We start from the raw sequence: 15,375 nt of genomic DNA on the forward strand, positions 1-15,375 counted from the left end.
TCATCATTTACTGGCTACCTGGCATTTCCAATAGCTGTGCTGTGTGTCCTCATGCCAAGGCCAATTTCAGGAACAAGAGATGGTCAAATTAACACCTCGGGGAGCTGATAGGAACCCACCCTAACACTTCAACATCTTATTGCGTTGTTTTCTTGTAAAATCAGAAAACAAAAGCTTTTCATGGAATTCTTGTAAAGATTAAATGACAAAATAAGTCTAAATTACTAAATGCAGCCTGGCCCAGAGTAAACAATGCAAGCTATCCTGTCTTCTGCTCCTGCTTGGTTACTCCTGCTATTGCTCCGCTGTCCTCACCACTGCTAGGAGTGGGATTATGCCTCCGCCTACTCCTACTACTATTTGTACTATTAGTATTAACAGTAATATCATCTCCACCAATGTAAACTCCTTGAAGGAAGGAGAAGGAATTAACATTTATTAAGCACCTGCTATTTTCCAAACACAGGCTTTAACGACCTGCCAAACATTGTGCTGAGAGCTCCCTACACATTTTCTCACTTAATGCTGACAGTCACCCTTTGAGAGTCTATGACTATCTCCACTTTGTAGATGACAAACTGAAACTGAAAGAGTTTAACTCATTTGCTCACAACTGCACAAATAAGAAGAGGTAGTTGTAGAACTGAAACTTAATTTTTTGTCTTCCCAGACCACTCTTTGATTAAACATATGTGATACTTAAATATTTATCAATTTAATAAACTAAGTCTTTTTTATAATAAATTTTATTTTTATATTCCCCATACAATTGCAACCCCCCCATTCTGAACCCAATCCCTCCCCTCCCACCCCCCACCCCCGAAAAAGTGTCTCTGGTTCATAGTTTTTTGTTGATTTTGATTTTCACTTTCTTATAGTTATTCATTTTCCTGGTCCCTTATTTAAGTTTTCTAGATTCCTGCTATGAGTGAGACCATCCGGTATTTTTCTTTTTCTTTCTGGCTTATTTCGCTGAGCATGATCCCTTCCAGCGCCATCCATGTTGCTGCAAATTGCATGTGTTTATCTTTTTTGAATGCTGAGTAATATTCCATGGTGTATATGTACCACATCGTCTTGATCCAGTCATCTATTTTTGGGCATTTGGGCTGTTTCCAAAGCTTAGCTATTGTAAACAGTGCTGCTATAAACATAGGGGTGCAGGTGTTCTTTGGAATTGATGTTTCTGTGTCCTTTGGGTAAATAAGTAGGAGTGGAATTGCTGGATCCTATGGAAGCTCTATGTTTAGTAGGTCCAGAAATCTCCACACAGCTCTCCATAGTGGTTGGACCAGTTTGCACTCCCACCAACAGTGCAGGAGAGTTCCTTTTTCTCCACAACCTCACCAACATTTGTTGTTGGTAGTTTTTTTATTATGTGCCATTCTCACTGGTGTGAGATGGTATCTCATGGTAGTTTTGATTTGCATTTCCCTGATTACAAGTGATGTTGAACATTTTTTCATATGCTTGTTGGCCATTTGCATTTCCTCTTCAGAGAAGTTTCTTTTTAGCTCTTCTGCCCATTTTTTGACTGGGTTATTTTCTTTGTTGTTGTTGAGTCTCATCAGCTCTTTGCAGATTTTTGTGATCAGTCCTTTATCATTAGTGTTGGGTGCAAAAATGTTCTCCCAGTCAGTGGGGTTTCTCTTTGAATAAACTAAGTCTTAACTTTAGAAAGCAAACTTACTTTTGCAAAAATTATTCTTCTTCCTGCAGATTAACTTTCACGGTCCAGGCAGGACTACAGACTTGTCCTACCTGCCTGTAGTTCTGCACAAAGGCGAAGTTGTAAGAGAAAACACTGAATGGCGACTATTTACAACTTCTTATCCAAGAATTTTAGCCAAAGAAATACATTTAAAATACATGCTATTTAAAAAATGATCAAACACAAGTTTAACACAATTATAAATGTCACTGATGACTAAAAATTAATGAACCTGTGAGACAACTCTGAAAAGTCAAAATTGATCATTCTTGTCTAGCTGTAGTCAATGAAATTGCCCACGGACCGAACTGTAGTTTCATCAGCTTGATTAAAAGTGAAAACTAGAGGAAGGGCAAAGTAGGTCAAAAACTTCCTGAGTCCTTTAGGATTAAAACATTCACTGATAGTCAGAGTGTGTGAACAGATCGGTAAGGATCTATTTGTCATTCTTAGAGGCTATGGAAAGAAAGACAGGGCACCCTCAACTGGAAAAATTGATAATAATGAGAATGAAAAGCAAAGAGGAACTGGGCATGAACTCTAGCGAAAGGATTTCCAAAGTGGAAATTCCTTTATTCATGACCCGCACTGGGGAATTTATAGCCAAAGGATCAGCCTATCTACAGGATACACAAAGCAGGTTTTATTATGTGACTGATCAGGGTTTCCCAAGCCAGTTGTTAATTACATAATTCAAGCTTCCTACCATTATTTTTGTTCTACTCTTTTCACTCACACATGGACACATACACACACACACATACACACACACACACCTCTACCCTTATATAAAGCCAGATATTATTCCTAAATTCTTCAACTAAGCCACCCTGAAGCTCCCCCTCACTCACATCCACCACAAGTTCTATTTTTGAACCTCTTAGAACAGCACTCCCTCTCATAAACTAGTTTGGCTGTGTGAAGGGAAAGAAGAGAGAAAAGAAGAAATTGCAAGAAAGGGGAGATTTCAGAGACTGAACCTTAGGCCCTGGCTTTTACAATTTTCCAGAAATGTAGAGAAGAGGGAATTCATAGAAAAACAATCAAAATCAGAATAAAAGAAAGCATTTAACAGAAAATCTGAATAAGACAACCTTTCCTAGGAAATCTCTCTGAAGTATTCTTTGGTTTTCTTCATCTGGTCAAAATTTCCAAAGGTAAATACTATATTCCTTGGTCCCAGATAACCATCCATTTATTAACAAATTCTTTGAAGTAGGAAGAAAGGAAATATAACAAGGTATACACTAACTGTAAAATATATTCCATTGCAGAAATGTTAACTTTGGAGGTGGGGGTAGGAGGACTGGTTCATGATGCAGATAAGACTTAGATGGGGGAGCAGGGGAATGGAAATCAGAGCACAACCCAGAGCTGAGAAACCCAGTACCTGGACAGCCTCTTCTGGCTTGTGGAGTTGGCTGTTCCATAGATGGGTCCTTTGGGGTAGTTGGTGAGTTAATGGCTGCAAAGTAGAGATGGAGTTTCTACTGATTTAATGACTTCCCAGGAAGAAATTGAGATGGGTGGAGCACTGTAGTAAATAAAAAAGACTTTGGGTCAGAGACTGTCTCATCTTCGAGCATGCAAAGCCAAGCCGCACATGCTTTCTACAACAGATCCCAGAAGTGAGTCTTGGTCAGTAGCACACACAGATATCTAGATCCAGGGATGTGGAAATCTTCTTTACACAAGCACTAGAAATACTTTCTTTATGGGATTCTACAATGGGACTCTTTTGCTTGTGAACAAGCATTCAAAGAGGTCATCGTCAAATGAAATATCTATATTCCCGACCACCTGTGTAATTCTCTGAGGGCTTGCTACCCTACACTGAAGGATTCTCATTGCTGAGAAGAATGCATTTGCTCTATTTCTCAAGAGAGACCCCAGATTGGAAGATGGAATTATGCTGTGACACTGTTGGGCTCCAACTTGCTGTCAATGCACCTCTTGGTACATGTCATATTTCACTGTAGTATTGAGGATGGTCACAAAGTATCTTTGCAGTGCATTTCTGTGGCTCCATCTTTAAGTAAAGGTGATAGTATGAAAGGTTTAGCAGTCTTAAACCATACACCATTGTCTATATTTACCATTGCAAAGGCTTAAGGCCACATTAGAAAATTAAAACATCCCCCTCTTCAGAGGAGGAGTCACTAGCAGAGTCGACTGGCTTTCTGCTTCTACAGAAATGTCATTTGAGCTTTCCTGAGTACTTCCATTATCCATGAAGAGCTCAGGGAAACTGGAATAATGAAGAAAGAAATCAGAGTGAGGCCATTAAAGCCCAGTTCATTTTAAGGAGAGAGCAGTAACCACCCCTTCCCCTACATTTTAAATATCACAATGAATTTAAGTAACAGAATAAACAATTCACTGGGAGCACACATTATGTACAACTTTAATTTCTTCCTACTGTGTTCATTACCAAGCCATTTGCTTTCTTCAGGCAGGATGGGGGAAAAAACTTTTAAAAGACTCATTTAACACAGAAGTCTATTTCCACTAATGTAGTCTTCGTGTGGCACACGTGGGCTTCCAAAACAGATCTATAGATACAAATATACAGAAATTAGTCTCTTCCTTTACAAGAACAATAAAAATTAGCCACCTTCAAACACAGCATTGCTATACTTAGCCAGTGGGGGAAAAAACTTGAATATGAGAATCATCTCATTTATAATCATTGCGATGGGTTAGTATTTCTGATAGAAGTTATTTTCCTTCGCTGTATGAAATACTTCTAATTGTGAAGAAAACAATGATGATAATACCCAGCTTTTACTTTCTATTAGGTAGGGAGTATTTTTCATGCATTCTTCTCTGAGGAAGCAGGGATAAAGTGCTGTCCATCAACTGTAGCCAACAAGTTATTTTACAGAGTTCACAGCGCGGCAGGCTTTGACACTTATGAGGAGGGACACTCGGGGGACATATGGGTCTCCAGAGCTTTCACAGGATCACCAAAGGCTCCACAGGTTCTAAAGATCCAAAAGCCACTTCTGTGTGTGCTCAATGAAAGGGAAGCCCATGTGGGCTTTGCTCTGGTGTGTAGGAGCCCACAGTGGGCAGGAGCTAGCTGGAAACCGTGGCAACCGAGCCACCTACAAAATGTTCATCACAAAGATTCCAAAGAAGGCCCTATTTTTTTTTTTTTTTTTGTCCTGAGTGCTACCAATCACAGGGATAGCTAAAGATGGGGGCTTTCACTGGCAAGAATATGTGTCTGGTTTGTAAACAAAATGAGAATATGGAGGACCCTACCTAAACCCCTCCAATTTTTTCTCAAATCTCATTCTGTCCAGGAAATTTAGCCAGTGAAAATAGGCTAGGCGACATCAGTGCATGTGTGTGCATGCACACATACACACACACACATGCACTATGCACCTGCTCACCTAGAATCCAAAAGCAAGAAGCTAAAACTCACCAGAGGAGAAATAAAAAATAAGTTTTAAAAATAATAGCTAGGCAAATGATACACATAAAAAACAGACAGTAAAGGAAATATATTAAATACAGTCTGTGTGTGTGTGTGTATATATATTTTTTTTCTACAAGAATGTTCCATCTTTGATAAATAAATACAACCCCAAAATACAACCCAAAAAAGAGTTTTCTAATAACTAATTCTTCACTCATGAAGTTTCCTCACTCAGAAACACATTAGCTTATTACAGAATTAGGCTTGGCCAGAATCTACTCCACAACAGCACTCATCACAAATCTGCAAAATAACATCTATACATCAAACCCTTTCAGAATTTCAACCCAAGTGTGCCCATGAAATATGTTTCAGACTCAGTGCCATCATTTTTACACGTGTCCCAGCTAATTTCTCTACGTGGCTGTTCAAATGTCAGCTGGCATCTTAGTTATTTACAAAACACTGTCGTTTACTGCTCCTCTTGGAGGTTCTGTGAGGTATGTGTAGGGACTGTGCCTCCTGGCTCAGCAGATGAGGAACGAATGTTTACAGAGAACAGGTCAGAGGTAAGGAAGGCAGAACCAGAAGTCTAGCCATGTCCCTCCTCTCTAGTGCACTTCGGGAAATCGCAGATAGGTCTGCATCTTACAACACATGGGATAGTCTCTTGGTGGTAAGCTGGCAATCACCTTTTTTGGTTATGCCCTTTAGTCCTTCTTCTAGGACTGTTTCAGAGCTGTTTCTCACCAAATTTAGTCCCCAGTTCATGTCCTGGATTAAGGTTCCTTCTTCCAGAATAGCTCCCATAAAATCGGGATCAGAGAATACCTGAGCTGGCTCACTGGCTTCTCAGGGCAGAGAGAGAGGGAATGGCTGCCACTTGATAGCCCACCTTCCGGCACCCCAGTTATTTATTAACAAAAAAGTCACCCTAAAAAAATCACACCTGGCTTGCATTCGCTTAACAATTTTTCCTTTGGAACTAAACTCTCAAAAGGCTGTCTCCCATTCTGTTACAGAAATTCTGGTCTCCCCCAGTTTTTTCCTCTTTATCAGTCCTTATGGAAGTGATTAGTGATTTCTTACATATAAATGCCTTCATCATTAATTATATGAAATGATTATAATTGTTTAATTCTTCTGTTCATTTCAATAGTGAATATTTGGGGAAAAAAAGTGAAAACAAGTTCTGACGATGACAGGCGGAAGGCGGTAACTGAGTTGGCGTCAGTGTATTCGCTTTGAACAACTTAACAGAAATGAAGCATTGTTTAGTTGCATGGATCCCAAATACACACATTTGTTCTGAGAAGAGGACAGCCATTCTCCACGTTAACGGGGACCATATTAATTCCACAGAAGATATTTTGGTTGTTTAGACAGAGTGGCTTATCGGCTCTGCCACTTCATTAAAGCCAGCCAAGGCAAAGCAGGAAAAGGTTGATGAGGTCATAGCCCAGGAGTGAGGTCACCAGCTAGTCATCCTTCTCTGCCACAAAAGAAGTTTGACCGAGGAGAGGGTGCCCCTGGGGTAGAAGTCAACATGCCTGTGCCTGAGTCTTTCAGACCCAAAATAAAAGGTTTGGTCACAGAAGCAGATGACTAATAGCACTTACAAATCTGCTGTGAATGATACAATGATTAACTGACTATTCCAATCCCAGAAAGGTCACATTAGCAGCCTCTCACAGTGCTTCAGAGCTGAGGCAGTACCGTGTGCAACTCAAATTCCACCATGAGCTCGGAGAATGATTAAAGCGGAGGTGATCCATGGATGCTTATAAATGAAATCCAAGATCCCTAATACTATCAATAATGTGGGGTACGGCACAAGATAATTGTGGGTGGCAAAAAAGATAGTTAATTTTGCTCTTTGTTTTTTAAGGGAGCCAAGAAAAACAGTTGGGCTAATGAAAATATTAGTTATTAGCTATAAATTTTGGAAATGAATGCTATTTTTAAGAGCTTAGGAGACTGTCTGATCATAAATCTTTCAGAGCATACACTATTAATTCAAGCCAATCAATAATACAGCATAACCCTCCAGCTACATTACCAATGAGAAGAAAATGTATTCACTCGTTTTATTCCCTCTGAAATCCATATCCAAAGGTTTGGGATTGATTATAGCAAGATAAGCTGTCTTCTTTTTTTCAAAATATTATTTATTACTCAAGCATTTCTAAAGCAAATAGCATGTTATAATTCTTTAATTCATTGAGTGGAAAGCTGAGCACTTACTGACATTTCTTGAAAACTTGCTACAAGTCCACAGGAAAGAATCTGACATCATCACACTGTGTTTTCCTTAACTTGACAGGAAGACAACGTCAAGCAGATTGACTTGAATCGGGACCTCATTTGAGAAGTCCAAGTGTCCAAAACACTGAGGTTTTTTGTTTGGTTTGGTTTTGGTTTTTTTTGGAAAATACTCAAATTCCAGCGACTTATCATCCTATACCCTACTTTCCGGAAACCTGGCGAGCCCATGTGGACTTCTGGTAGAATGAGCAATGCAAAGAGCTGGCTTGGACTTGGCGTGTCCTTATACTTCTGGGGATTGATGGATCTCACCACCAGCGTTCTCTTGGGCACAGCAACACCGCGAGAGGATTTAGAAGTCTTCCTGTCAGACAAGTCACAGTCACACTCTCGAACAAAGAGAAGCTGGGTTTGGAACCAGTTTTTTGTTCTGGAAGAGTACACTGGAACCGACCCTTTGTATGTCGGCAAGGTAAGAACTGCCAAACAGACAGATAAATGTTCAGGGATCGGATATTGACTAGGAAAGCTCAGCAGCCTGTGTCTGAGGCCTGAGAACAATTTTAACTAGCAGTATGTTACCTGCCAGCTAGGTGGATCTAATTTTGCTTCGTCAAGATACCAGCCAGCAAGGGGCGATTTCTCGCTCTATTCTTGCCTCTGTTCTCAGTGGGAAAACTGAGGAACTGGGTTTCCCGTCCCCAAAGAGGCAGGTGCAGCCTTCGGGGATGACAGGATGGGGGAGAAAGAAACTGGGAGACACAACAGGGGCAGCAGCGGGTTTTTCTTACTTTGTATTTTTTTCAAAGCATTTCTACAGGTATAGCCTGAGGCCTAAATTTAATAGGAAAAAAAAAAGAATAAAACATCCTTCATTTCAGAAAATCCTAGCATGTGCTTTAGGATAGCTGGAGACAATCAATGAATATATTTATAAACTTTATACTCGAATTCCCTTGATTTATCTATCATCATTTCATTTTTAATCCTGGCTTTCTCCTGTGTTTACTTTATTTGGATGTAATCAGAGACCATTTTGTGAAAGCAACCAAGTGAGAGAAAATGGGAAACAAGGAACTAATTAGAAAATAAATAATTCATTCAAATGGTAACTTAAACAGTTGTTTAGCACAAAGGCTAAGAGGATGGGCTTCAGAGTCAAACACATGTGGGCTCAAAACCCAGCTTTCCCCACCACTTCCAGGCTGGCCTGGGAGGGGTCATGGAGTCCCATTGGCCTCTGCATCTTCAGGTGTGGAATTGGGCTAAGGAAAATGACGACACCCACATCTGAGCCTGGTCATCTGACTCTTGTCCACACAACTGCACTAACGCAACGTCAGTGCTCCCAAGACCCTCCCTTGGGATGATCCAGCGCTCTCCTTCAATGGTGCCCCCCACTGGCCTTGGACAGGCTGACCGGTCCTTCTTGACGTACTGTGCTCCCTCAGCATTATGGCCTTACAATCCCATCCTTCCTCCTTCCTGCTCAGCCTCTCTACTGGTCCTCTCCTGCCACTTGGCCCAGTCATGGGTGGTCTTGAAAGCTTTTCCCTGGGCCAATTCTCTACCCATGCCCATTCCATGTGGTTTTAAACAACACCGCTAAACCAGTGAGACCAAGACCTCCGTCTCTGGCTCAGACACTCATCTGAGCTTCAGATGCATAAACCAACTATGCAGGTGAGCACTCCATGTTTATGACTCAGAGAACCCCCAAATGTGGCACATCTGGGGAGGGGCTCTTGTTTTTCCTCCCAAACGCTGTCTGCCCTCATCTTCTCTGCATTAGCATCTCCGTATCTAATTCCTAAAGCCAGAGACCCAGTGATCACTCTTCCCTTTCTCTTGGTCCCCACATTCTCTCCTCCTGCAAGTTCTGTTAGTTCCATGTCAAAATCATTCCCAAATCTTCCATTTTTACTTTCTGCCATCATCGTTTACCTGTGCAAGTACCCAGACTCCCAGTCGGTTTTCTTGCTTCTAATGACACCTCTTTCGGATCTGTTCTCCGCAGAATCTTCTTAAATGTCAGTCAGATCATATCGCTTGGATTACATCCTTCGGTGTCTTCACCACACTGAGCCTTGTGAATTCTCCCCACAGCTCTCAAGGACTCTCCTCTCGGGCCTGCCTGCCTGCCTCCTCACCCCTCCATCAACAACTGTTCTTGTCTCCATGTTCCAGGAACAGTCTGTGGCCACTTACTGCAACTTACCAAGCTCTGCCTATTGTTGCCCCGTAATGAAATGCCCTTCACCTGGCTTCACTCGTGGCTGACTCTTCCTCATCCTTTAGATGAATCTAGTTTTTGAATCTAGTTGTCCTTGACCATTCTCTAAATTAAGCCCTTCTGTTGGCATCTCTCCTATCATTGTATTTTTCACAGCTGTAATCACAGCCTGCAATATTTACTTGCTCATTTACATGTGTAAATATGTACTAGACTACAAGCTCAATAAGGGCAAAAACATTGCTTCCATTTTCCCTCAAGGGCTACACAGCACATAGAAGATGCTCAGAAAGAGATTTAATGAATGAGGACCTCATGGTATAATGAGGATTAAAACTCTAACACACGTTCAGTGCTGGACACAGTACCTGGTCCAGAGTTAGGTCTTAATAATTGTTATCCTGTAGCAATTAGGAATAGCAGCTGTTGCAGTAGTAGTAGTAGTAGTAGTAGTAGTAGTAGTAGTAGTAGTAGTAGTCATAGCAGCAACAGTAGTGCAGGGAGTTCGTTAGGGGGATTTACCAGCTCAGTAATGTATACTTAAAGCAGCTGCAAATCTCTTAGCCTCAAAAGCTGTGAATTTGCTTTGACTTCTCTCTTTCCATCTCTCCTTCCTTGATGCACGACCAGTCACCACATCTTGTCAGTATTTTCTTGCAGTTTCTCTCAGAGTCTTCTCTCCTGTCCATGCTCTGTCATTTCTGCGGTTCCTCTATTCTGCACGTTGGATTAACTAAGCAGGAAGCCCGGCTCCCACAGAGAGAGCCTGCAGGTCCTCCCAAGACTTAGGGCATTCACACCCTTTCCTCAGGTGACCCCCTGACTACAAAGGCTCATCAGAGCCCTAAGCCTACAATCCTCCTCCCTTACCCAGTGTAGCGCCAGCAAGACATGGAACAGGTTCTCTGTGATCCGGGCAGATGAGTAAAGGAGAGTCCTGGAGCCCTCAGTGGCTTTTTCGGGTTTTATTGAGCCTTTACATCATTTTTAGTGAGGCACCCACATACATGGCAGGCAAGGGTGCCGGGGGGCCAGGAGGCTGGCAGGACTCCCAGCCCCTGGTAAATCTTCACTCTTTCTGGGCTCTGCTTCCTCGCTGCTTCTGGTTCTCTTATGGTTCTGCGATTCCCCTACCGTGCTGCTGCTTCTTCCACTGCTGGTGTCCCCAAGACGCCGCCCTTATATGCCCAGTCTCTCAGCCCAGGAGCGCCCACTTACGCACGCCCATACCCTACTCCAGGTGTCCGCCATGGCGAGAGCGGGGGAAATCCTGACAATTTTCACTTACCCTACAACCAGCCTCTTCTACATATTCTCCCATCTAGTCCTGACCCCAGCTCAGCTGGGCCTCCTTACTGCACTCACACACATGCCACATCTGTGCTTCCCCAGGCCTGTCCCCAGCCGACCGCCCTCCCCAGGACCTGATGCCACCCTCTCTCTATTAAGTCCCATGCAGATTCCTCAGGGCCCCAACTTAAAAGCCACTTCCATCACGAGCACATCTCCTCTCTGTTCATACTTTCTGGCAACTCAATATTTATAAATGTCTCTTTCAACCAGACATACCGGGCTACTGCTAAAATAAGTTTAAGCAAACACATCTGCAGCAGAAACTCCTCTGTGGGCATGTTCCACTTAGAGCCCTGCGCCCTTCTCCCAAAGACAGGGATGCCTGGTCCTGGCCTTCCCACCCCTCCCAACACTGAGTGCCCAGCACAGACCTGGGCATACAGCAATGCCAAAGACAAGGGACTCTTGTCCCCAGGCTACCACCATACGTGTGTCAGCTGCATTCACAGAGAGCAGATCATCTCATCAGAAGCTGCTGGGAGGAAGTATAATTCACCATGGATGGGTGTAAGGGGCCGGAATGGACACGGTGCAGGTTTTCTGATCCCATGCAGACCGGGTAAAGGAGGAGTCAGAGTCCTCAGTAGTTTTGCAGGTTTTTTATTGGGGGTTCACCAGGCATATGGCAGGCAGGGGTGCTGGCTGGGGGGCTGGGAGGCTGGCATGCCTCCCAGCCCCCAGCAAGTCTTCACTCTATCTGGGCTCCCTAGCGTTTGTTCTGCTGCTTCTCGGCTTCTCTTTCGGCTTCTGCTTCGGCTTCTACTGCTTCTAGTGCTGCTACTGGTGGTGGTGGTGGTGGTGGTGCTGCTGCTGCTGCTGCTGCTGGCGTCCCCGTGACGCCGCCCTTAAAAAGCACAGTCTTAGCTCAGCTGAATCCCATCTACCTCTGCCCACACCCTATTCCAGGTGCCCGCCATCAGGCATGCATTCAGGACAAGGATCCATCATCTATCCTGATGGCGGAAGGGCAGAAAAGCCTGATATTTTCTTTACCCTACAATGGGTAATAGCTCACAGGGTTACATTCTATGCCCAAAGTCACACAGAAAGTAGCAGGAAAAGCCCAGAAGGAAACAGACACCAACATCTGACACTGAAGCCATGGCTTTCTGTGAGGTTGCCCTGTCTGTGGCCATGACTGTAGACTTAGCCCCAAGAGATACACAGACAAATTGGCACTGTTACCGTGGAACCAAGAACCAAATCCAGGGGGCAGCCTCCTGGCCTTGGGAGTGCTTGTTTCTGACCACCTCTGCGCCCTGAAGGGTGCCCACCCAGTCCTAACTCCCCCAGCCCAGGACACAGAAAACCTGTGCATTTCTAGTCATCTTACCCAACCCGCACTCCAGCACCAGTGAGTCTTTACCCTGAGTTGGGTGTGTTGTCTCCACGTGAAGACAGTTATGTCCACACTCATCCAGGCACTTCCCCTTCACTTTCTTTTGCAAGAGAATTCATCAGCCCTTCGTTCCCTTTCCTGCAGGGGCACTCGGCTTGTCACCTTGAGTTCTGGAACATGTCTGTTTAGAGAGCCTGCCTGAGTGTTTGCTTATTTCAGAAAGGAGTATGGCAACAATTATCAGCTGTAATTGGAATGGCCTCATAAAATCCACACTGGGCTTTCCAGGGACAGGGCGGTGTGGAGTTAAAGCTAGATTATATTGACATATGCAAAGAGGGGGGTGCAGAGAGCTCGTGCTTGTGCACGAATCTGTGGCTCCAAGTCCTGCTGAGGTTCACTACCCAGGAGCTGTCTAGCCACAACTGCAAGCACTTGCTGCCTCCCAGAACTACGTGAGGCAACTAGGGAACATGACAACAGGAGTGAAAATCACTCTTGTTCTGAAGATCTTAAACCAGCTAAGGTTTTTCACACCGTGCATGCACTTCCCATGATTCGCTCCTCTGGCTGAAGGTGTTATAGACTAAGGCATCTTTAGGTTAAACAGACTAGACCTGTCTTACTCTGTCTAGGACATTTGGGAGGAAATGTGTCCCAACAGGTACAAAAATCATGTGCTGCGAACTCAGTCTTTATTTTCTGAATAGCTGGTGTTCAGTCAGTGCTAGCTGAATTAAATATGGATAAATATAAAACACATTTTTATGACACTGCCAATTTGCTGAGTGACATAGAGAAAAGCTGTTAATGTCTCTGCTTTGCAATTCTCACAACCAAATGTGTGCTCCAGAGCTGGTGAGCCGACTATATTAAATGTGCGTTACTGGGCTGGTGACTAAGCTCGCGTCTAAGCTCGCGTCTCTCGGCCCTCTGCTTACCGTGCTCGCTCCACGTTGTGACTCTGGGGCTGAGACCCTAAGCCACAATGTCTCCTTTTCCAACCAGCTCCCCACTGGGTTCTGACAGTAGAAAGTACTGGAGGAAGGGGAAGGGACTTGCTCCTTTGGCCCAGTCAGCAGTGGGTTCCAGTTTTCGGGTTTTTCCCACACTTCGCCAACACCAGCCTTGTCAGGCCCCTCAGGATGTCAGCACCCTGGGATGGCGGCCCCCTCTCGGAGGCCTGAGTCTCCCTTCTCAGGACCTTGGTGCTGGGGAACCTGCTCTAAGCTCCTGAATCCACGTGCTCCCTTCCCAGTCAGCTCAGGCACACCCCCCTCCAGAGCTTTAGAGCTCCCACTCCTGCCACTACTTCCCCACGCAGACAGGAGTTAGTACCTGCAACACCTCAGAGGTCACTTTTGACTTTTTGGGGCCTCCATATTAAATTCTCTCTGCTAAAGGAACTGGTGTAGGTTTTTCCCTGACTAGATTCTGAACCGACACAATCACTCCTCAGAAATCAGTTCTGTGCAAGCAGATTCAGGCCCCTTCGTCTTTGGTCTCGTTCTGTTCATCACAAGGCGCCCTCCTTCTCTATCAGTGTCCTTTTGCTCCCTTTTTCCTATCCCCCCCCCCCCCGGCCTCCTCCCGATCCTGCCTTCTCCCTCTTTTATGCACAAGCAGGAAGAACCTGCGGGAGAGATGCCCGCTGGCCCTTTACAAACACAGGTCACGCGACTCATAAGAAGTTTTAACCCTAATCCCCCACCCTGCGCCCTCCTTTCAAGAACATCTTACTGCTCCTTTCCTCCCTGTGTAGCCTCACACTAAGAGGAACACACACTTCCTGCCCTCAAGAAACTCTCCATCTAGAGTGTTCCTCCAAGTCTCTCTCCGTGCAGACAAAAACAAGAGAACAGATCTGAGATTCAGTCCAGATCCTACTTGACGTCATTCAGCCAGATGGAACTTGAGGAACCAGAACCGCGTCTTGAGCAGCAGCAACGCTTGGGTTAGCCTTCTGCTTCTTATTAAGCACACCCCAAAGGCAGAGCTCTTAAACCTGGTCTGTGACAATCACGAGGACGCTTAGTTTTCTGAAGGCTCGTAAGACAAAACGTTGTAGATGATAAACAGAACATCTCAGTCCCGCATTCCTTGTCAGCTTCTACTCTTTTCCCCCTAGATAAACTCCCATGCCTTAAGTGAATCCAGTTCATCTGTAAGAGCAGGACAGGACACAGGGCAGGTTTTCTGATCCAGCAGACCGGGTAAAGGAGGAGTCAGAGTCCTCAGTGGCTTTTGCAGGTCTTTTATTGGGGTTCACCAGGCATATGGCAGGCAGGGGTGCTGGGGGGCCGGGAGGCTGGCAGGCCTCCCAGCCCCCAGCAAATCCGCACTCTCTCTGGGCTCTCTGGCGTTCTCTGCTTCTGCTTTTATCATCGGCTTCTCATCGGCTTCTTTCTCAGCTTCTACTGGCGTCCCTGTGACGCCGCCCTTAAAGCACAGTCTTAGCGCAGGTGGACCCACTGCAGGTGCCCGCCATCAGGCATGCATTCAGGATCACAGGGCTCCCTCATCTATCCTGATGGCGGGAGGGCAGAAAAGCCTGATTTTTTACCTTACCCTACATCATCCTAAATAAAAGTCTGTTCCACGTGCCTTTATATGGCCTATGTGTGCCGGTGTGTGTGTGCATGTTTAATTTTTTTAAATCCTGAGATCCCTGTCCTCACCGTGCTCCTCCCAACTCCATTCCTCTGCCTGGGGACCCAGTTCCAGATGGAAAGGATTTTCATTTCTTTGTGGCCAGATGTAAATAAAAATGCTTTTCTATTCTACACAACAAGAGCTGGGCACCTCGGCTTTTTTAACTGCATAAATAGCAGATTTGGATTGTGAAAAAAAAAAAAAACACTGTATACAGAATGGGGAAATATGAGAACTTCATATTCTAAATAGAATTCTTTAAGTGAAAAAAACCCACAGCTATTTTTCCGGTCAATTTTATTCTCTTATTTTCTTTCTCTAGATAAGACACAGCTGAATTCCTCTAGGCAGCAAAATCACTGCCTGCAATATTTGGCTGTGAGTCAATTTGAGAT

At 44.4% G+C, this 15,375-nt stretch overlaps 1 protein-coding gene across 1 annotated transcript in view; it reads left to right on the forward strand.

Moving 5' to 3' along the window:
- Positions 1-7,629: 7,629 nt before the first annotated feature.
- CDH20 (cadherin 20) overlaps positions 7,630-15,375 on the forward strand; it is a gene marked incomplete at both ends in the record, with an annotated part of 45,481 nt that continues 37,735 nt past the window's right edge. The window contains one exon of the mRNA XM_084251862.1: positions 7,630-7,875. Coding sequence (XP_084107988.1) covers positions 7,630-7,875 — 246 coding nt within the window. The remainder of the gene's footprint in view (positions 7,876-15,375) is intronic.

This window comes from Talpa europaea, assembly GCF_964194135.1.
Source record: "Talpa europaea genome assembly, chromosome: 13".
NCBI classification, from domain to species: domain Eukaryota; kingdom Metazoa; phylum Chordata; class Mammalia; order Eulipotyphla; family Talpidae; genus Talpa; species Talpa europaea.